This window comes from Argopecten irradians, chromosome 10 (assembly GCF_041381155.1).
Source record: "Argopecten irradians isolate NY chromosome 10, Ai_NY, whole genome shotgun sequence".
Classification (NCBI taxonomy): domain Eukaryota; kingdom Metazoa; phylum Mollusca; class Bivalvia; order Pectinida; family Pectinidae; genus Argopecten; species Argopecten irradians.
The window spans coordinates 21,442,965-21,467,829 of NC_091143.1; the positions used below are offsets into that span (position 1 = coordinate 21,442,965).

The 24,865-nt window shown below is 33.4% G+C and overlaps 1 protein-coding gene across 1 annotated transcript; it reads right to left on the bottom strand.

Annotated features, from left to right (window-relative positions):
- Nucleotides 1-7,612: 7,612 nt before the first annotated feature.
- On the bottom strand, nt 7,613-23,950 carry LOC138333386 (uncharacterized). Its single transcript, XM_069281731.1, has 12 exons — nt 23,884-23,950; nt 22,682-23,188; nt 21,839-22,094; nt 15,901-16,069; nt 14,507-14,850; nt 13,742-13,898; nt 13,377-13,459; nt 12,966-13,125; nt 10,302-10,555; nt 9,616-9,698; nt 9,034-9,097; nt 7,613-8,696 (listed from the first exon to the last, which is right to left on the bottom strand). Exons 2-12 carry the CDS (start codon nt 23,170-23,172, stop codon nt 8,565-8,567), a joined length of 2,193 nt encoding a protein of 730 aa, XP_069137832.1. The 5' UTR covers nt 23,173-23,188; nt 23,884-23,950; the 3' UTR covers nt 7,613-8,564.
- Nucleotides 23,951-24,865: the final 915 nt, after the last annotated feature.

Below are 24,865 nucleotides of genomic sequence, written 5' to 3' on the forward strand. Positions count from 1 at the left end.
TACTTCAAGTTGAAAATATGAAAAATAATTAATTGCATCCCGAAAAAATTCCGTGCACTATATCTATATGAAATGAAGTACTGATTGCGCATGAACCAAAGGCGAAAGAAATTATTTTGTATTATTTTTTGTGTTAATTAGGCATAAATATACACGATTAAACACAATTTATTCGGCGGTGGAGCATCTTTAATACATAACGTGCGAAATATATGGCACTTTCACTCGGAACATTAAAAAAACCAAATGAAATATTGAGGACCTTTGCCCCCCCCATTACGTTCCATCTTCCTACGCCACTATTAACATCAGATGCAAACCTCTAAACAATTTTCAAAACATTTTTCTCCTTCTGGTGGAAAACATGGTTTGTGTAATGATATGATATTTTGTAACTAATATTTAATCTGACGTTTGTGACATTGCTTATACGGATGACAGGTCGATACAAAGCAATCCTTAATACATGTATTTAACAAAATTTAGATGTTTTTCGTTTTGAAAAGCACAAATTTAAACTAAATGGAAATTGGTGTTCACTGTAAGTCTATTATCACGTGTTGGCAATTCTGAAATTAAATCAGTTAATTTACAGATGGTAAGCACTAAAACCTATATAGTTAATTATTAGATCTATGACAAACTGAAAAGCTTACCGATTCCCCATCATCTCGGAGTGGCCAACCCTATATGATTGTTTACTGCCGGAGTAATGCATTATAAACATGACTCCACGGCATTGTCCCAAACAGAATTACAGGTAACATGAACCAGTAATGAACTTATTCCGCGTGCTCATGATTAATTTGGTACGAAACAACACACGTGTGCCTAAGATGTTTGTTTCTCGGACTGAGGAGGTACTGTCCCTGGCGGGCCATTTAGTACTGCAAATACGAACACATCCGATAAATGACCATAAAATAATTGTTACAGATAGCAGATCCTAATATACAGTGACTCTTTAGTTAACAGACTTCTGGAATAAAGAAATCACATTGCCTTCATCTGTGATAAGATGAGATCTACACCATTTCTAAATGATTGCCATGATGGTTTTATACTTTCACGGACAAATGATAAAAGTGTTCATGTCATTGATTGTGCGTATCATACTCATTGTGAACCAAAACATCCGTAAACCTCATAGAGGTGTTACATGTACTAGAAATTGCTCATTTTCACACTTAATTCGTGCATTTATAAAATTAGGACTTTGACAGAGAATTAAAACCTCAGCTTTTAACCGCCCTTGTACAATTGTACCCTTTAACCTCATATCACAATGACTGCATGGTACAATTCTAATTTCCTATTTCTGGTAAATATTATCCCTACACCTCGAGGCAACGAGTACTTAGTATACCTTAGTTTACAAAATATCAAAGGCTTGAGGAAAAGTCGAACAGGTGAGGAACAATCGGATGATGCGTTGTTTTCATAACAAGAGAAACCATTGCACGAGGCAATCTTTCGATATAAAAATTTTACACGCTGCTGGCGTGAAGTAAAATGTGATTCAATGTACAAAATGTATCGTTTGACTAGCTGTAACTGACGTAAAGGCGCGAATTAAATAGTATAAATGAGGTTCTTTCATCAAGTAAGACGTATATCATTCATGATATGCATGTTGTACTGTATCCCTATTAAACAAATTTGTTAAAACTAATATATTTTATCAAATATATCCCCATATCATGAGGCATGGAAAACCCGCCAGACTCATCAGATATCGGATTCTTGGTGTGAAATAGAACAAGGGGCATATTTTCCCTTTTTGTTTGTTTGATTATTTCAACGTCCTATTAACAGCTAGGGTCATGTAAGGACGGCCTCATGTATGTGGTGTGTAGCGGGTATGTAGTGCGAGGTGCGTGTTTTGGGAGACTGCGGTATACATTTTCCCTTCTCAATGGAAATATCTCCAACAGTTGCGTTGATAATCAACAATGAATCATTAAAAATCATTTTTAGAATATTGACCTATTTCAATGATGCTATCAAAACATATCATAAGGTTTTACCTATTTTACCTTTCATAGGATAATAAAATAAATTAAAGTTAATTTTCATACTCACGAGCATTTAATATAGTATTCTCCACCAGAAAATACAAACAGAGTTACAATACTTACAATGCAGATGGGTTTTGATATTAACGGTACAAAAATAGCTAAAAATAATTAAATAAATTTAAATATATTTATATGTGAAATGAGCACATGTAGTCAAACCTTGAGGCCACGTTTTGATCTATACGATCATTTCATATTTGTACAGTGTTATTAGATATTGTAAAGTGATTTCTGCGGGTATGTTTCCATCTAAACATATACTAAGATACATGAGTAGATTTTTTCATTGCATAAATTTTGTGTTGTAACTTATATTTATAAGGCATCATACATGATTGTCAGTGCATTCACAATGTGTGATTTGCAATAGATTACAATAAAAGTGAAGAAAACAAATAACATTTCATTTTTTGTCTCGATATATCCCTTCTATTATGTTATGACGTTTGAGAGTCTAGTTAAATAAATCAAACAAAATAAAGAAACAAACAAAGACAAAAACAAAACATTTATTATGCGTTACATATATCCATACCGCATACTTACAATCAAACCACCGGGCGTAGATTTATCATTCTACAATCATTGCAAACGCTTCATACCTTTTTATATAAATATATATTATTGTAAGATAAAAACCACTCCACCATAAGTATATACTACAAAAATTAGTTGTCATTACATTGATCACAGTATGTCCATACACGACCTACAGAGGTAGGTATGGACATACTCGTTCTTTAATTATAAATGGCACATTGACTGGTGACTTGAGTATATTAAAACATAAAACAACAGGAATACTACAGTGTAGAAAAATATATATTAGTAAAAAACAAACAACAAATGTATAAAATATCCAGCTACAGAGCGACTTTATAGCGTGTTCTTATAACAAAGTGATTATCGGCAATATAGGCACACAAAAATGTATAAATATGTAGGCATATTACAGTTTACCGATACGTAGTAGAATACATCTACATATTGTAGTTATATAAACAAGTAATCACTTAGCAATATATTCATACCAATATGGTAATATGTCACAGTGTACCGATATAATACAAACTGGACCATACAAAACTTAAAACTATTGGTTATAATTGAAGTGACGTATTAAAAAATAACAAGAGGCCCAAGGGCATTACCGGTCATCTGACTACCTTGGCAATAATCAGATAAGAAATTAATTAGATATAGTGTCATGGTTGCTATCTTCGATTTGGGATCAAGAAGAGTTGTAACAACACTTTGTCGGGACCATGTCAGGATCATTTCGTGCAAGTTTCAGCCAAAATAGTACCAGTAAAACTTGAAAAGAAGTTCAAAATATTTTTCCTTTATAAACAATAGAAAACTTACCTCTCTCCCAAGAGAAAACGCGAGACCCCAGAGTCATATAATTCACAAAATTTGTAGGGAACTTTAATACCTTTCCATCTATGAAAAGTACTTGATTCTACATCTTTCAGAATTTCATAAAAGTGTTTTGAAGTTTTAGCCTATTTGACCCATTTTTGGCACGTCCTTATGGCCCCTTGAGTAAGTCATGGGATATTTGTCAATATGATTCAATGGCCACCTCATACTAATCATTCTGACAACATTGGACCCTTTTCTTATTACAGATGACCAAATTGTGCTAAAAAATGTGTTTTCCCTATATAAACTTTTGTAAACTTAACCTCCTCCTCATTTGGTAAAGTGAAACCCAAGAGTTATATAATTCACAATGTTTTGCAAAGCATCTAATAACCTTTCTATCTATGAAGAGTATTTGATTCTACCTTATTTATGGATGGAGAAGAAGATTTTTTAAACGTTTTTAGTCAATTTGACCCCTTTTGGCCCCTCCTACAGCCCCTAGGGAATTGGGGCAATATAATTCACAATTTTGATTGCCTTAGCAGGTTTGAGCGGTTTTGCAGAAGTCGAAAATGTAAATTGTTTACGGACATACATTGTACGTCATGCAAGACGGACGACGCACGACGACGATCAAAAGGCGATTAAAATAGGTAACATGAGACTTCGTCTCAGGTGACCTAATATACAGAATATTTTCAAACATAGTAAAACTACGATGCACTTTTATTGATTGCATACAGTGAACCGTTCATTGATTGCATACAGTGAACCGGTATCTTACATATGAATATGTAAATTATGTAAATATTTTATCTATAACCAGAGATTTAAATAGTAAATTATCTATGTCTGCCATAACCAATCATAATGCTGCTACCTTAGGCGGGCAAAAAATAGGCATAAAACAAAAGATTTATTCAGCTATAAACAATACATGATACCGACATGTTGCGTAAGTATTTTTTTACAAGGCACACACACTGTAGCTTAAAACTTTTCAGGCGTTTTAATTATTTTAGAGTTAAAGATTCTCCACCGTTGACAAATGGTATATAGTATTTTTTTCTCTATCGAAAACAGGCACAAACGAATAAGTATATTTCTTCAGTTACAAAAGTTACCACCAAAACCACCATTGAAAAGTTTGATCTTTTAATTTTACTTCAAGATAAAAATGTCAAAAATAATTAATTGCACCTGTAAAACATTACGTGGCACTGCGTTCAATATAGAATGAAATACTGATTGCGCATGTACAGAAAGTAAAATAAATTATCTTATATTGTATCTATGCAAATGAAAGTAAAATGTACCACTTGTGGAACTGTAGGCTTGGCTTATATCTCACTAAGTACCATCTGTATGACAGTACACATATGTAGGCTTGGCCAATATATCACCAAGTACCACATGTGAGACGGCACAAATACATAATAACTGTATGTAGACTTGGCCTTTATCTCTGTAAGTACCACCTGTGGGACAGTAAACATATGTAGGCTTGGCCTATATCTCTGTAAGTACCAACCATGGGACGGTACACCAATGTAGGCTTGGCCTTTATCCCTATAAGTACCAACCTTTGGACAGTACACATATGTAGGTTTGGCCTATATCTCTGTAAATACCAACCATGGGACGGTACACATATGTACATTATGTAGGCTTGGCCTTTATCTCTATAAGTACCAACCTTGGGACAGAACACATATGTAGGCTTTGCCTATATCTCTGTAAGTACCAACCATGGGACGGTATACATATGTACATTATGTAACCTTGGCCTATATCTCTACAAGTACCAACCTTGGGACAGTACACATATGTAGGCTTTGCCTATATCTATGTAAGTACCAACAATGGGACAGTACACATATGTAGGCATGGGCTATATCTCTGTAAGTACCAACAATGGGACAGTACACATATGTAGGCATGATCTATATCTCTATAAGTAACACCCTTTGGATGTTACACATATATTCGCTTATCTGCTAACTCTATAAGTAATATCTGTGTTGACCAAGGACGTATATGAGACTTATAAATTCTTGGTGTTGACATTTTACATCAAAATACTTGACAACTCTATTTGATCAAAATGAATTTTCTCAAACATTTTAATTATACAGATACATAAGAACTATAGAATGTATTCATATAAAGGGATATATTTTGATTCAATTTATACACTCTCTACAAAAATGCAGTTAGAGTTTATACATTGTACATGTATATGTTGATAGGTTAATACATAAATTCTTTGATTGTTCCACATGATATAACACAAGAAACTAATTCAATGGAAATTGATTTTAACATAAACATTTATTACTAGAATTTATCGTCAAACCATACCAAATTTACTTTTCAAAATAAATGTAAAAAGATTGTTAGAAAATGAAATTAAGAATAACATAGTTAGTATATAAGAATATTTAAACTACAATAAATCTCTTTCAGTGAATAGGACCGACACAATTTCTTTATACTTTTTTGCATTTCATTCTATAGAAAGATGTTTCTAAAAGCTTTCCATCAGAGTTTTGGGTACGGACATGGCACGTATGTAAACGAGACAACATATACATAATGATTAAAAATAATGCTACTATCCATTTAAAACCATACGAGGGCGTACAGAAATGGGCAATTTCTAACATGTTTTCTTTAATTTAAAAACAAGTTTTAATGAGATTCACGTGAGAATGAAACATAAGCCACAAATCGTGGTAACAACATCAATAAATTATGGACGGAATCAATTACGTAGTCAAGGGGAACAATGTCAGTTATTTTTTTACTCACTAGATGGCGTTAGTGTCGCCTAGTGTCAGTATGTTTTAGGTTATTAAAAGTACATTAGACAAAGTTTAAATAGACATTTAGTAGGATATCATATCATGAACTAGTCTATGATAACATAGGCAAATAATTATGAATAAAATGTATAAAATTTATTCGTTTGTTTTGTTCTTGTTACTGTATATTATATATTATCTATTAAATTAAGAATCAATGGCACAAACACACAATCACGAATGCATCAAAATTAAAAAAAAAATCAAAAAAAAAATCAACTACACGCGTAGTTGTAACAAGAGGCTAAAGAGGCCTTTACGGCCACCTGAGTGCTGATACAGAAAGAGCATTGCAAAGTCGGTTCAAATCTGTAAAAAGTATTTACGAATTTGAATAAACTTAAAAGTTAAACCTTCGTATTAGAATTTTTATTTCTTGTTTTACATTTTGATAGTGTATTATGTTATTAAACCTTATGCTTAAAATTTCAAATTGCTTTGCCAACGTTAAACAACAAAACCAAACTAGAAGTCAGTCAGTGTCAGTGATTTTATAAATTTCACTTTTTAATCTATGAAGATTATTTGGTTCCATCAAACCTGTGAATTCAGAAGAAGATTTTAGCCATTTTAGCCATTTAGACCCATTTTGGCCCCGCCCCTCTGATCCCTGGGGATCAGCCAGGACGAATATGGATATTGTGTTAAAATACTATTTCAGGCTAATAATTCTAACCCAATTTGACTCATGTCCTATTAAAACTAAGCAAATAATGTTCATAAATGTGTTTTCCTATATAAACTATAGTCAATTTGACTCCCTCCCCAGAGGAAAATCTGAGATCCCAGGGCCATGAAATTCACACATTTTGACATCAGGACCTTAAGACCTTTCAATCTATGAAGAGTATTTGGTTCCATCGAATCTGTGAATTCAGAAGAAAGATTTTTGAAAAGTTAGCAAATTTGACCCCTTTTGCCCCCCCCCTCTGGCCCCTAGGGGTCATCCAGGACAAATAAGACCTTCCAATCTATGAAAGTATCTGGTTCCATCAAATCTGTGAATTCAGAAGAAGATTTTTGAAATTTTAGCCTATTTGACTCTTTTTGGCCCCGCCCGTAAGGCCCCTGGGGGCAGCTAAGACCAATATGGATATGACGATAAAATGCTATCTCAGGCTAAAAATTGTAACCCAGTTTGACAAATTTCCTATCAAAAAATAAGCAAATAACATTTATAAATGTGTTTTTCCTATATAAACTATAGTAAACTTGACCCCCTCCCCAGGGGGAAACATGAGATCCCAGGGTCATATAATTCACAATTTTTGTAAAGGCCCTTAAGACCTTTCCATCTATGAAGAGTATTTGATTCTACCAGTTCCAGAATTTCAGAAGAAGATTTTTGAAGTTTTAGCCTATTTGACCCCTTTTGGTACCAACCCTAAGGACCCTGGGAGTCCGTCATAAAAAATTGTTAATAGAATTCAATGGCCATTTCATAAGGATAATTCTGACAACATTTGACTAATTTTCTATTATAAATGACCAAATAATGCTCCAAAATGTGTTTTCACTATATAAACTATAGTAAACTTAACCCTCTCCCCAGGGGGAAACATGAGACCCCAGGGTCACATAATTCACATTTTTTGTAGAGGGCCTTGAGACCTTTCTATCTATGGAGAGTATTTGATTCTACCTAATCTGTGAGTGGAGAAGAAGATTTTTGAAATTTTAGTCAATTTTACCCTTTTGGCTCCTCCCACAGCCCGCTGGGGGGGGGGTGGGGGTTATATAATTCACAATTTTGTTTGGCCTTATGCCTTAGAAGGTTTGTGCAAAATTTCGTTGAAATTGCTTTTGCGGTTTTCGAGAAGAAGTCGAAAATGTAAATTGTTTACGAACACACGACGGAGGACGCACGACGCACGATGACGGACAAAAGGCGATTAGAATAGGTCACTTGAGACTTCGTCTCAGGTGACCTAATAAGAGAGTGGATACCATAGATATTTGTATCCGTGTCGAAATTAACATTTAAATCTTTTGACGATATTGCTTTAACTAGCATATATAAGGTATATTTTTGAACACATTTTTCTAAGTTAAAGACTTGATTGATGGACATACTACAGCATGATATTTACAACATCCTTTGCTATCATATATACTGTTAACAACATAGTTAGTTGTAAGGGTGTTACTGACTCTTCGTGAAGAAGGCACGTTACATCGGACCATTGTGAGACCGCTTTAGCATAAGTAGCTGATAACAGAGATACACGAAACATGATGTTTTATGACATACCAATTACATTAGAAGTTTGTTAATATCAGGCTGTTCCTCACTTAGTTTCTCCAGTGCATCAGTGAACTTCATTAAATCTTCTAAGGATTGTAATCCTAGCTTCTCCTCTAAGCATCGGTAGAAAAATTCAGGGGCCTATATATAAGCAAAGGTCAAAATTTTGTTAAACGAAAAACATAGATCAATAAAGACAAAATGGTATTACATATAAATAGTAAAATATGGGCCTACTCGAAGATCAACAAAGGTCAAAAGCTTATTGAACAGAAAGCAAGACATTGGTCCTGATCTTTAAAGGTCAACATGTTATTCAACAGAAAATGTAAGACAAACAGATCGTGCAAAAGTCATTATATAATCAAACAGGGACACAAAATATCAAAAAATCATTTAACTATGTCTATATAAAAATACAAAGTGCATTAGTCAAAGAGCTTAGAACACAGCATCACTAAAGCAAGAAAACACTTACTCTTCTAAACAGCTTATAGAGAAAGGCAAGCTGCGCTCCACTTAGGCTCTTCAGGCCTGCAAGTCTGTAAATAACATATTCAAAAGATCAATATTCTAATAAATATGGCTTATATTAATGAATGTTATGTTCAAAATTGGACAAAATTAATATTAACGTTATGTAAAGTATATCAAGTATTTGAAGTCTTTAACGGTGCCATTATTCGACAATAGAAATGAAAATAAATTGTTTTGTTAAAATGTTTTTAATTAAGTAATGATTTTATTTTTTGTCGTTGACTGGTGTGTAAACTACATTTTTTTACACATATTTCAACATATGACGCGCGTTAGGTATATGTAATATGTGTTTCGTAAGAATATGTATCACAATCATATTACTCCGTCATGCACACTGTAAATATATCTTTTGGATGACAAAGCAAATCTATTTACTTACCTAAACCTACCGTGTGACATCACAATAGCGATGACCTAAATGATTTAATTATGTTCTATATATGTAGATAAATTATGCATGAGATATCTTCATAGTGTTAGATAAACTTAATGCCATCTATGCTGTAAACACTATACATACGCTTCCAGTTTATTTCTAGTTAGCCAGCCATCGAGATCATCCTTAGTCCATGCCACCATTGAAACTTTGTTTTCAAGGTTATCCTGTTGAGGAAAAGCAGTCATGTTACTTAAATCCTCATTTTCCCTCACTGAACCAAATAATGAATGAATATCTTAATATCAATTGAGATACATCATATATCATGTTGTTCACAGTTGTGTATTTAGTACACAAAATACAAGTATGATAATTCCATGAATGTATCGTGAGCGAATGTTTAGTGTCTTTAAAAGACGATTTTCAGGCTCACAGATTTTATCTTTAGGACTTTTATTGTAATATACACTTCTGTAATATTGCTGTAACTACGGTTTAAAAGTCGTGCTTTGTCAACCAAACCAGGCGAAAAAAAGGCCTCAGACTAACATGTTCGCGTGCTTAGCCTGTCTGTCTGTCTGTCTGAAACCAGACATACAGTATCATCGCAAGATACATTTGGAATCCGAGTTCGAATCTCATCTTGGGTATTTGCCAGGTACTAACCGCTGGTCGGTAGTTTGACTCCAGGTACTCCGACTTTCCTCTACTTAAAAACCAGGCACGTCCTTAAATGACCTTGGCTGTTAATAGGACGTCAAACTAATAAAACCCACAAAAAACTGAAACAAGGAATATCTTTATAATTAAAAGAATAATATACGTACCTGTTGGACTTGTTTCAGTGTCGCAGATACAACATTTTGAAACTTTGGCGCGGCATCTTTTCTGAACATGATCCTAAATCGGTTTTCCAATTCTCGTATCAATTCGCTCATCTTCTTGTCAAAAGCGTACTTATGTGTAAACTCATAGAATAGCTTGGATCCTACCAGAATACCGAGCCAGCCATCAGGTTTATATCTGTTCTGCATCAGTATCGGAATAATCTCCTTGTTTACTTGGTAGGCATACTGAGCTTCTGTAATCACAATAAATTAAGTATACTGACTGGTGAAGGGTAAATGAAAATAGTGATTAAATGAAAATAGTAATTTAGTTAAATTGTTTTAATCCATTAACAAAGGATGTATAACATAAAATGATTTTTACTGTCTCTTTACACTACTAAACACCATGCGAGACGCTTATGAACCGAATTTTCGCATTAATCATAAAGGCCACACACAGTATGACATGGGTATTTCAAAGAATATGATAAAATTATAGAGACTGAATTTACTACATTGTAGATGCTGTCCTCAGTCATTGGTAACGGAAGGTGTTGCTCAATTTCACACCACCAGAAATAGAGAAAGAAACTGAGGATTCAGAGTAGGAAAACATACCAAAAGATAAAGGTGACCAGTCATAAGGGCACAGGCACCACATCAAGAGAAGATAAAGACACCAGAGATGACAGAACAAGATGTATAGTTAGTACAACGCCGAAAGGGTTGTGATGACAATAAATATAGCCATTCCGACACATACGACGGTAGGCATACAACTAGCGAATGTGGTGAAGATGTCCATTGTCTTACTGTCGCTAAAATAAGTGGCATACGTGCTGACAATGTGTCGTGTCTGGACAAAAAACGTTTAGATAGCTTGTGTATACCAGGTATATTCGACAATAACTGCTTTTTATTCTATCTGAAGACTTCATGTACTTCCATGGCCAGAAATGCAAAGTTTCAGCCAATGTACCCGCTACTTAAAGCATCACGGTAATCTGATTTCGACAAAGTAATAAGGTACTGATGAATTGCAGATCCATATGCCTATCTGGACTGATATATCCGCCCAGCAAGAAATGCTTTCAAGAAATCACATGGCGCAAGGTCAGGAGAATACGTTTCTTTCTTCAAAAGCGCTGTAACTATTGTGGAGATTTACGCTAAACAGATATGTTTAAAACCAGTGGCAGGGAGTCGTTTTTAATAATACTTTTCCAGTATCATCAGTACTACGTACGGCTTTGTAGCTTTTTCCGGTGATGTTTTTGCCATTTTTCACCGACACTTTTGTTCTCCTTCACCAGAGTAGATGTAGTATATAAATCCTTCTTTGTACTCAAAGAAAGTTATTAAATTATTGGGCGTTTGTTGTGTTCAGTGACCCTGATATCATTACTAACCCATGGCGGACTCACTATAATGTACGAAACATTGACAAACTGCTTTTTGTCATATTTTGAAAACATTTGAAGCAGCATCTTGGCCAGTTTGACCCGTTCCCTCATTTGTTCGTCAGAGATGTGGCACCCATCTAGCAGAAATATTTCGGACTTTCAAATGCTTCTCTAAATAAGGTGAGCCGTTGGTAGTAGTATGTATACCTTTCGTGCAATATCATGAACTGTAAATCTGATATCTCCTTCAATGATTTCCTTTATTTGGAAATTATTTCTTTACGAGATGCAGATTTTGGCCTACCTGATTTCAGTGCATTTTTAATTCAAATTTCTTTTTCCACCTCCGAACTGTGACACCAAAGAAGACCAAAAAGCAGTAGAAATTTAGTCATCAGCTTCTTCAAAAAACGAAGTTTTGAGTGAGCTTTGAGGTAAGTCCATTTCATTTTTTGACGACGACCAACCATTTTTACTTCGGGGGCCAACATTAATGTTGGTCAATGTTAATGTCAAATGGACAACCTTATGTCTTACACTAAGTCTAACGTATACATTTATCACATAATCCACCTGATAGCCAGTGATTTCGCCTGTGTAATACTTTTGCGTATGTCACTAGTGTAATATGACCTGGAGCGGTTTTCATTGGCTGCAAATTCATTATGACGTCAGACAGAAACAACAAAATGACGTCAGAAAAATGACGTAACATCAGGATTACGATAACCGCGTGACAAAATGGCGGCCTCTGCTGGATTTTCGGAATACATTTTGACGTGATTTTTTTTGTTATGTAGATATTTGTAGTAATGTAATAAAAAGTATCTTTAATTTGTGTTCATTTCTTGTGAGATTTTATGAAACTTGTCTTGAAATTTTAATTTTTGCTCGACAAGGCTCACAAAAATAAAACTTCATAATACTCGTTTCATAAAATCTCTTATAAAATGAACACTCATGTAAGATCCTATATGTATAAAATTTTGTGTAGGTATTGAATAATTATACGTTATAATCATGAAAGTACATGTAATACAACTGCAATACTTACATAGGGAATCTAGAACTACATGATTGTACATTATATCAATTCATTTCAATACAGTGATAGATGTAATTGCACTACCTCCAAAGATGGAATCTGACCTTATTTTAGATGGTTTTAACAGAGGAGGGGGTACCTATACGACACAATTGAAAAACATGATTGGTTGAATGAAAACAATTTAACTTAGTTAACATTTAACACAGTAACCTGTTCTGCAATTCTTGCTTTCTTTGTATTTCTCTGAGTAACACATCAGTACAATGTGTGCGTCTTCTACAGCTCGAGCCATGGCATCCAGAATGTCTCCCTCCATATTGTCTACATCCATCCATACTTTATAGCCGGCAGCCTGGAGGTTATCCCGTACCTAAAACATCACAGTATACCTAGTCAATATAGTCAATACGCTCTTATGAGGTCTTCACACTACACCTGTACGGCAGACTAGACAAGATATTTTCAAAAGGTAATGTGTAAAATGAATTTATTGATAATAGAAGGTGAAGAAACCAAATCGTCAAATAGATGAATAAAATGTCATCACTAAAATTATATAGAGAAGACAATGATATTGATAGATAAATGATAAGTACATGATTAATGTCAGTGACATGTTACCTTCAGAAGCATCTTCTGGTCAGCCCAGTTGTAGCTGATCATGATGTGTTGTTCTTCGTCCGTTTTCTCTCTTCTTGTTAAAACTTTAAAACAAAAAAACATGATGAACAAATTAATGTATTTTTATATACAATGAAATGAATCATAAAGTTTTCACATTATTCACATATTTTTCACATTTTTAAAGACTTGTTCAAAGCTTGATAATGTTTTATCAAATATAACATTCATTATGAGGGTATTATCTTTTTCATCACAATAAATGTAAAAATCATAATGTTCTTTTTTAACAAACATAAAATCCATTAGGTTCGAAAACAAAATAGGTAATAGGGGATCAGTTCAGTACAGGAGAAAACTATTACCAGGAACTGGTTTCCTGAAGCTTTTCATTCCTGGAGGAACCTTTTTGTTGAGGTCACCGTCTGTGATCACAAAACATGCACCCTGCGCTGCCTTGGCGATGTCATCATCACTGTCACTCTGGAGGCTGTAGATCTTCTTCCAAAAGTCTTTGTCACCCTGATAACCAATAATTAAATGTCAAGTATAAAACAAACAATGTATTGAAAGGATAGACTTGTTACGAAATCTGCTCTGTAATATGTGCCTGTTTAACACTTCAATTTGAAATAAAAACGACATTTGTCATTATTAATTACATAAGTAAGAGTAAATCTAATCACCTACCTTTAGACTATACATTCAAGTAATGACAACCTATCAATATTACAAAAATCATCACTTGAATTAATGTCTAATATTGAAGCTTAATTAATAGATTTATTTCTTAAGCTAAAAAAAAATTGCAACAAATAATTCTGATTACATTATATCTTAAATAGATGTATATTTTGATCTTTTTTTCACTAGTGTATTTTCAGCTCAACAGACTAAATCAAGACATTATATATTATTACACCACAGTATAACTTAACAGTTGTGATAATACATGGTTTACATCTTTGTTACAAGTTTTCATAGAAATCAGGAAAAATGGACAAACAGAAAGCTATTGGTTCTTTCTTAATATAAAACTTTCTTTTTCTACATAGTTAGTGTGACATAATCCTGCTAAAATGAATGATGAATTCCATATTTTTGTTTTGGAACTTTACAGTCAGACTTACCATGAAGATTTGCTTGTTTTTGGGCATAAACGCCAGTTCCCATATAACCTTAAGGGCCTCGGCCTTCTCCTTGTCACTCTTGCCTTTCATTATGATGTCCTTTAACATAGGGAAAACTTTCTTCTCCATGATGATGGTTTTGTTAAGATCATTTTTTGCCAGATTGGCAAGTCCATCCAGCAGTTCCTCTACGCTGAAGCCGTACTGGCGACGATCCTTGTTCTTGATTGCAGCCTTCATTGTTTCTAGTAGAAAGTCAAACAGTGAGGCGTTCGCTGTCAACTCCTTGTTCTGCTGTTCATTGACAATGTGTGCAAGGCCCAATAATGTTATCAACTTGATGTCTGAAAGGAAGCACATTAAAACTGTTGTAGTTTCAATCATCATTTTACTGACAACAAAAACAAAATCCAGAAAATCATCAACACAAGAATATGTCTTAGTCAGTTTTCTTATCCTTTTAATTTACTTATTATTAAAGATTTTTGAAGAATTAATAGCTCAATGTCAGGATTTTTTAAGATGTATAATTCATCTACATGACATTGTTAATAATGCTGTACTCAAAATTACATATCAGAATTCCACTTGAAATTTTCACATGACTGCATGGAAGTACATTATGTACTGTATCACCTTTCGTAACATAAGATGTCAAATCCATCAGTGCCATACACAGGTTTTCATATGTAAAATCACCTAACCGGTATGATATTTTTATAGTTATTTAAGTCTCATAACAAGCAGGTAATCCCAAAGACATATTTGTTTCTAATGTTTAAACAAAACATTCAATACAATAGTATAATAGGCATATATCAATTAAGCATTGGCTGCCATATTTTTTACATTAATTGGTGTGTAACATACATTCAGTGTTCTAGCATATCCAATGGTGCACATTAAGAATAAAGTATGAAAATTAAACTTATATGTCTGCTTATAGAAAAATACTACTTGATTGAACAGCCCATGATTTGGCAGAAAAGAATGGCTGCCAGTTCCTTCTGGTATGTTGCCATGGACAATCAACTAAACAATAATAGTTGATGGAATAGTCCTATCGATAAAGTGGATATACAAAGATAAATACAACACCTCAATCCATTTAAAACATTCTTATTAGAATATGTTTTCATAATGATCAATTTTAAGAATATTTCAGTATTTTTTCAGTGATTTCTCACACAGATTTAAACACTGTCTTTTTGTGACTTCTTGGACTCTTATGAAGGTATTAACACGCCAAAGCCTATAACTGACAATGTTAATATTGGAAATTATCATAGATTGAGCTTAGTATAGAAACATATAGGCACTGTACAGTGGCAATGTAAATATATGTAGATACAACAAATCAAATAATAGATCTATTAATAATATACAGTATTTACGTGTATTCTTTGACTTTAGAAATGGAGTAAGGACATCCATAACATTGGTAGGGGTGCCTTCAGATTCTCCTTTCTCCTTGATAGTGACAGTGAAGCAGGTCTTAGTTACACCAGATCGAGCAACATTGTGTAGAATCCCTACAGCTGACAGAAACGGGAACGAATCCTCCTGTGAAAAGTCGACATATGATGTATAAGTTTAGAGAAAGGAATAGCTATCATTGTTTTGAATCATTGTAAGTTGAGAGAAAGGAATTGCTTAATCTTTGTTTCAAAGAATTATATACCAAACAAATGAAAAGCAGTTAACATAAATATACTGCAATAAACAAAAACAGCAATAGATATTAGAATGACATAAATGTACCAAAACACAAAATATTGTTTTATAATCAAGATATATCACAAAGCATATATTTGATCATTAAAATTAGAAATGTCTAACACACAATTAAGGTTCCTTGTGATAAAACAGGATAATCGACACACATAGACATGACAATCCTTGAAAAGCTGTAGCCTATCCACACCTTGGCAATATATTACATTAACATGCATGTAATCTTTGACTAGCAATATAATACTAGAAGCCTGAACTGTACCACAACTAGATTTTGTTGGAGACATTTGGTGGGGACTATGTCTCCACCTCTTGGGATCACATCTACTTTTTGTCCCGAAATTCCTGTGCTCTCATGTATACATGCTTGACAGAATGTAAACCTGTGTGTTTCTTCTAAGCTAAAGCAATTACCGGGCATGGTATGTCAAAATACAACGCAGGTATAAAATGTTTTTTTATGACGTACCATTGTACACATAAATTGTGATAGAATATTTATCACAATATTGAAATTAATTGTCAGAAACATGTGTGACCAGTATGAATACATTCTGTTACCATTGTTTCTAGGTTTGGTGGTCCAACTTTCTGTCAAGGTTGAATTACATTGTCAGCTTTACACAGGAAATAAATGACAGAGACTAAACAGTCAATATAATTTCAGGTATATTGTATATACATATACACTGCCCTCCAAAAGTTCTGTTACAACTCTCTTAATTCTGTACACATAAATGGGATCTATACCTAGTTACCTAGCTGGCCCCTTCACCTTATCCCTGCGTTATTCAGATATGAAATGGTTTATGCATACATAATTATTTTATTAATTCTATAGAATAGTTATCACAAAGATGAAATTCACTTCAGAAATGAGGAATACACATATGTGGGGAGTATGACTACATTCTGTGACCATCGTAGTATGGTAAACAATGCTCTAAACCAGCCTAAACCTTGATGTTGATTATGGTCTTAACCAGTCAACAAGAGATATAGGTATGTTGGTAACAGAATATATGATAAGATAAACCAAAACTTCTCCACAATTTTACCTCCTACAATGATGCTGACCAAAGACATATCTTATCAAATTCAACTAGATGTAATGTGTATATGCTTGAATAAGAGTGATTTATGATATTCATGTTCCTATGGAATACCATACAAAATATTGCCTATAACAAGGATAACAATTTATTCTACATGGTATGTCCAGTTTTGTAGAAACTTCTTCGATTTTCATTTTAAACATCTTTGATTCACATCCCTTTAATTTCACCAAAAACATTTTATGAAGTCGCCACCTTTTAGTACCTTAAGTACTTTGATTAATGTTAAAATTACAGGAATGACAGCTGGTGGAAACCACAGCTTGATAATGGACAAAGAAAATTGAATCAGAACAAATTTTATTGAACATCTGTTGGCCAAAGAGACAGGGTAAACTTGTATTTCTATACCAAATGTGTCTCCTGTATAATAATGACTGAATTCCAAATACATGAATATCAGTGACACTTCCAATCAGGGGCCAACTACATGTAACAGAGCAGAACATGCAAAGGGAGATTACCCTTACTATAATTATAATTGTATGTACACTGATACAGTGGTATATAATATTGTCTGAATTGGTTTTTCAAGCAATTACCTGGTGCTCTTGCTGAAAGATGAAAAACACATTTGGGAAATAATGAAATATACAAAAAACTATATTATGCAATTACATATCGCTTAATTAAATCCTTTGGCCTAATTTAAGATATCCCTTAGTAAAAATAACTGTGAATTTACCAGTAATATTCCGGTTAAATCCCAGTTAAAATACAGTTTCCATTCATTTACCATTCATTTTTCGGTTTTCTTTCCTCACATTTCTTCATACCAGTTTTGTGTGTACAGTTAAAAGATAGTTTTCTGAAAACCATGTTTTAACTGCTAAAAAATTTCCATTCAAAATGCAGTTTTTAGATAACTGGAATTTCACTGTATCAAAACATCAGTTATTTACCAGTTTTATTCTGAAACAGTTCTTGTAAATAACCGTTTCTGATATATCTTCTCTGTAACCAGTTATCAAATGCTACCATCAACAGTACTTGTGTACATAGCCACAGCAGGACATAGGTCAAGCCCACAGGAAGAATTTGAAAGGAGTGGGGGATATGGGAGGGGGTGGAGTGGGGGCAAATTTGAGCCTCAATATATTGTCCAATGGAAAGCAACTTCCTCTCATTTTGAAAGTTAGTTTGCTGTGGCTGCATGTACATGATATATGGGACAGCCTTCATCTGCAACATATTCTTCTGAGCACAGATCCTTAAATTGTTCAAGAAAAGCTGCTTTGATTAAGAAAAGAAAATGGAATGCCTGCAACTGTTGAAGTTTTCAGGAAATGATGAAAATGTTCTTACATTTTTATCTATTGTTTTGTGATATTTTTAAGTGAATTTCAATGGATGAATTGTTTAATATAAGTATGTAGAATGCAATTAACTTATTTTGAAACAACTGAAAGTGAATTATATGTGTAACATATTTGGTTATTGAACCTTCACTCTGGGATTTACTTCAATGGATTCTGTTGTTTCTGGGTTTGTATGATATGGTATGCATGGTTGATTATGTGGCCCTAACATATCTTAAATTTGTATAAGAAATCAATATATATATAACATGTGAAAAAGTTATAGGCTATAAATTGATATACAATATATAGCTTTGTGTATCCTATTAAAGGAATAATTTTAAATTTTACTTTTTAGATAAAATGATGTTAGGCATCTCTTTAGTTCACCATGCCCTCTAGCTATTTTACTAAATCCTGAGACCTCAAAGTTGACCTGATTAGAGTGTCTGCATAGTTTACAGTTACTTCTCACATTCTTTTCCCCTCCCCCAGCCTCCTTCCCCTCCCCCTTCTCACCACCTGGGTTATAATCACAGGTTTTATAGCAGTTATTTTCCAGTTATTCTTATCATCAATGCTTCCATCCTAGACCAGTTTATTTACAGTTATTTATGACATCATAAACTGGTATACTGGTACTGATAATTTCTGCCATTCCAAAACCGGTTTTTAACCAGTTTTCTGTGAGGTCACAAAACTGGAAAATCTCACTTGCACAAATTAGCAAATAACTGCTAAACAACTGTGAAAGTAATGTATATTGAATGGTAACTGGGAAATAACTGGACTTTAACTGCATAGAGCCACAATGGCAGTTATCTTACCTAAAAGTGATAACTGGAAAAACACTGTAAAACCACTGTTCAGAATAAAACTGTGAAAAGAATGGAAAATGAATGGAGTTTATTTAGCTAAGGGATGTTCTTAAAATAATTTCTTTTAATCTGCTTACATGGCTAATAAATCTTTTCCCTCTTTAGTTTCAAAAGAAGTAAAGTAAGGATTGAAATTAAGAAAACATTCATCTGATCCTGAAAATTCAAAACTTTTCAATTTCTTGTTTAGACTTGCCTAATTATGATAAATGCAGACAATGGTATAGTATGTATGGATGGGTTATTCTGTAGAATAACAAAACAATGATATAGTATGTATGGATGGGTTATTCTGTAGAGTAACAAAACAATGATTTAGTATGTATGGATGGGTTATTCTGTAGAGTAACAAAACAATGATTTAGTATGTATGGATGGGTTATTCTGTAGAGTAACAAAACAATAATTTTGTATGTATGGATGGGTTATTCTGTAGAGTAACAAAACAATAATTTAGTATGTATGGATGGGTTATTCTGTAGAGTAACAAAACAATGATTTTGTATGTATGGATGGGTTATTCTGTAGAGTAACAAAACAATGATTTTGTATGTATGGATGGGTTATTCTGTAGAGTAACAAAACAATGATTTAGTATGTATGGATGGGTTATTCTGTAGAGTAACAAAACAATGATTTAGTATGTATGGATGGGTTATTCTGTAGAGTAACAAAACAATGATTTAGTATGTATGGATGGGTTATTCTGTAGAGTAACAAAACAATGATTTAGTATGTATGGATGGGTTATTCTGTAGAGTAACAAAACAATGATTTAGTATGTATGGATGGGTTATTCTGTAGAGTAACAAAACAATGATTTAGTATGTATGGATGGGTTATTCAGTAGAGTAACAAAAACAATAATTTTGTATGTATGGATGGGTTATTCTGTAGAGTAACAAAAACAATAATTTTGTATGTATGGATGGGTTATTCTGTAGAGTAACAAAACAATGATTTAGTATGTATGGATGGGTTATTCTGTAGAGTAGCAAAACAATGATTTGGTATGTATGGATGGGTTATTCTGTAGAGTAACAAAAACAACAATTTTGTATGTATGGATGGGTTATTCTGTAGAGTAACAAAAACAACAATTTTGTATGTATGGATGGGTTATTCTGTAGAGCAACAAAAACAATAATTTTGTATGTATGGATAGGGGATATAATATAGTATTATTATACCTCACTTTCATTTAGAATGTTCTGATTGGATTAAACTTGATCACATGACATTGAATAAGTTAGATGTTTCCCCCGGAATTGGAAGGCGAGGGAAATAACCCCAGGGAAATAACCCCCGAGGGAAATAACCCCAGGGAAATAACCCCTTGGAAGCTCCGCACGTGACCGGAAGTTGACGTCATCTGCAACGTCAACCAACAATGGCAACGCTGTTGTTTATTTTTTTGTAGCCCAACGAATTTAACAACGTTGTTGTTGGGAAATATCTTCATGGATTCTTTTAACAGAGATTTTTTTTCTTTTGATTTTGTTCGGTATAATAAAATAATTATGTCCCTATGTGTCGGGATACATCTAGAATTGTCTCCCTGGAAAGAGTTATTTTCTCGAGGGCGAAGCCCTCGAGAAAATAACTCTTTCCAGGGAGACAATTCTAGATGTATCCCTCCACAGAGGGCCATAATTGTATAGAGTAACAAAAACAACAATTTTGTATGTATTGATGGGTTATTCTGTAGAGTAACAAAAACAACAATTTTGTATGTATGGATGGGTTATTCTGTAGAGTAACAAAACAATGATTTAGTATGTATGGATGGGTTATTCTGTAGAGTAACAAAACAATATTTTGGTATGTATGGATGGATTATTCTGTAGAGTAACAAAACAATGATTTTGTATGTATGGATGGGTTATTCTGTAGAGTAACAAAACAATGATTTAGTATGTATGGATGGGTTATTCTGTATAGTAACAAAACAATGATTTAGTATGTATGGATGGGTTATTCTGTAGAGTAACAAAACAATGATTTAGTATGTATGGATGGGTTATTCTGTATAGTAACAAAACAATGATTTAGTATGTATGGATGGGTTATTCTGTAGAGTAACAAAACAATGATTTAGTATGTATGGATGGGTTATTCTGTAGAGTAACAAAACAATGATTTAGTATGTATGGATGGGTTATTCTATATAGTAACAAAACAATGATTTGGTATGTATAGTTGGATTATTCTGTAGAGAGAAAAAACCCAGATTTTTAACTACAATGAAATATATGTACTTGTATAAATTTTCTCTATATAGACAATGATATCAATCAAAATCTTTACCTTAATCATCTCAAACTCTGATGGTTTCTGCATAGCTATCAGATCAATGACCAGGATGTGAATCATGTCCGTGCTGTCTACTACTTCTGCACAAAATGCTTCACTGTTGTCCGAAAAATTCCAAAATATCTGTCGCAGCTGTTCAACTACAGTGATTCCGTCATCCTTTTCTTCATCAACATCAGCAAGTGTAAACTCCTCCAAAGGAAGGGCTCTTACTAGAAATAAGTAAAAATCACCCAGTGCCTTTACGAACCTGAAAATCATAACAACAGGCAGAGTACAATATAAATATATATTTTTTCACACTAAAATTGTATATAGCTTTCAGACAAAAATATTTAGCTATTTTATTATAAAATTCAAATCTACTATTTCCTTCTATCAAATTCCAAAAATTTTGATAAATTTAAAATATATTAAAAAAAAAAACCAAACAAATAACAACTATAAATACAAAACAATTGTCAATACTATGTTTTACTATATATTCAAGCAACTAAATATTTAGACTATCTCTGAGTTGATATTGCATAAACACCCTCATCCAATGGATTTAACAATGTTTTACAACATATGATGCTTCTAGTATCAGCATTGTATCTCATATAACATGAAGTTGCGAGTTTACATGTGAATCACAACATAATATGCATCTCAAAGGATAAAAGGCATATACATGTTTACTGTAACAGATAAATATACCATGAGTTCAGAAAAATTTTAATATGACTGACTTTTTTTGTCTTCAACTTACATCCTAGTTCATCAATAAGCACCCCCCTTTGTTATAAATATTTAAGCACCCTGGGTGTTAATTATCGCAAAAATGATATATATTACCCATGATTTGCCATGTGGTTTCCCATAAGTTTCCTTTGATCCGGATCCTGGAATTTATCAAACTTATCTAAAACTTTTTTCTGGAGTTCATTTTCCACCTCAGTATAATCTGGTTCCTCTGGATTCTCCCCGTCTTTTATCAGAGAGAGGAGCCATGATCCGAGCACTGTTAGTCCCTCTAAAGTTTGCCTCATTTCTGGAAACCGATTCATCAGCTTTTCATCCTCATCTCGTATTATCTTTGATATGGTACGCACAGGGGCCCTCTTCCCTGGGGGCGGCGAACGTGTCCCTGGTTGGATAGACACCTTCCTGGTTTTTGGCTCTGATTTGCTAGGTGCCATGATGGCAGGTATTTCTGACCTTTGTTTCAACCTGTTCCTCGGTTCAGGATTACTAGATCTAGTGTTGTTTTGTACAGTGTTATCAACTTCAGGATATGATATCTCTGACACTTGGGCAGTGGTAGCAGTGCTACTGCTAGATCCCATACCATATCAGAACAACCTATAACAACACCAATGAAACATTGAGTATACATCATGTATAATATATTTTTTTGTGATCCTGCTCCACTTTTTTTCAACAATGCTATTAAAAAATTGCATTTACAATAACTACAAGTACATTTACATAATTCTTACATCAGAACAATCAAACCACAACTGTAATTACCTGTATGATAGATGAATATAATGTATTAGGATACTTGTGTAAAGAAAGAAAAAAACCCAGAAATTATTTATAAATATATACATCTTGTCACATTAATCTGTATAGCTAATATGTGCTCAGTAACTTACATGTATAATTTAAAGTTAGATTCTTTCATGGAGATACTTGACAGCTTAGAGCTACTTCATGTAAATGTATATAGTCATGTCCATGTATGTAACTTAATTACATGCAAAGCTACATTTTACAGAGTGCGACAATAAAAGAATGCCATTATTATCAACTCGAAGGTCTAATCCATTGCAGTGTGACTTGTTCATTCTCAAAGACTAAGTGTCTCACGGGCATTCATTAATCTTTATCAGCATGCTCATTTGCATGTGTGGTTGGTACAACACCGAGCTGACAAGTGTCTAACTCTAAAATATTTTTCTTCAACAATGCATCTAAAGAAAAAAAATAAAATAAACACCGCACTATTCCGATATGTGTAAATTTTGTATGCATAATACATAATACATATTTACCTTCCTGGTTCCGTTATCTATGGGTACGTAGCGTCGGTGGCAACATGCCACATGGATCTGTTCATGGTCACTAATGCGCTTAAATGGGTCGTGATCACGAATATTAAAGCAATCTAACCATGTCACTAAAATGCTTAAAATTATCTACTTTCGGTTTGATATCAAAACGGAAGGGGTTCGATTCTCTTCACAGGCATCTTATTTTTATTTCTATTTTGATGTTTTATAAGTTTTAAAGAAATTTGTCATTTTCTCATTTGATTGAAGAAAAGTACACAAAACTATAGGATTAATTATTTCAAACGAGGAAGAATGTATATATATGTATATATATATTGTACCTGCGCCTTGAGTAGATTTTTACATGGGTACATGTGTACCTGCGCCTTGAGTAGATTTGTTTGTACGTACATTGAAATTGCTACTACATTGTAGGCCGATCTCGTCTACGGATAAAAATACGGAACGTTTTAACATTTTACAGTGTTACAAGTACATTATTATCACTATACATCTCTGGTCGTGCACATAATATTTAAAGAGATAATACTAACAAAATTAACATATGCATGTAACTTACAAGTATTTTTTAAACTTATATGTATTTTCCGTGCTGTACATTGTACATGTATATGTGCTATAAGCCCAGTTTTAATCATGTTCAAAGTATATAAAGTGTATATATCGTTTTTACATTGTGTATGTGTATTGTATTGGACTTTAAAGATGATCCACCGCCGACAGAGCATAAATGATATTCATCATTTGAACAATAATCGTGTACAGTATCTATATGCTTTATTAACACAAAAAAATGATATAGAATAATTTATTTCACCTTTGGTGCATGCACAATCAGTACTTCATTCCACATACATGTAGGCTATAATAGTGCCACGGAATTTCTTCGGGATGAAATTACAAAATGTAATTATTTTTCATACTTGAAATTAGACTTAAACTTTTCAATGGTGGTAATGGT

What these genes read in the sequence shown, in the direction of transcription:
- LOC138333386 (XM_069281731.1), bottom strand. Translation starts at nt 23,172, where the DNA reads ATGGGATCTAGCAGTAGCACTGCTACCACTGCCCAAGTGTCAGAGATA. An exon ending in TCTAAAGTCAAAGAATACAC is followed by an intron (nt 14,851 to 15,900) that starts GTAAATACTGTA and finishes GCTTCCTTTCAG; the next exon opens with ACATCAAGTTGATAACATTA. An exon ending in AAGCAAGAATTGCAGAACAG is followed by an intron (nt 10,556 to 12,965) that starts GTTACTGTGTTA and finishes TTGTGATTACAG; the next exon opens with AAGCTCAGTATGCCTACCAA.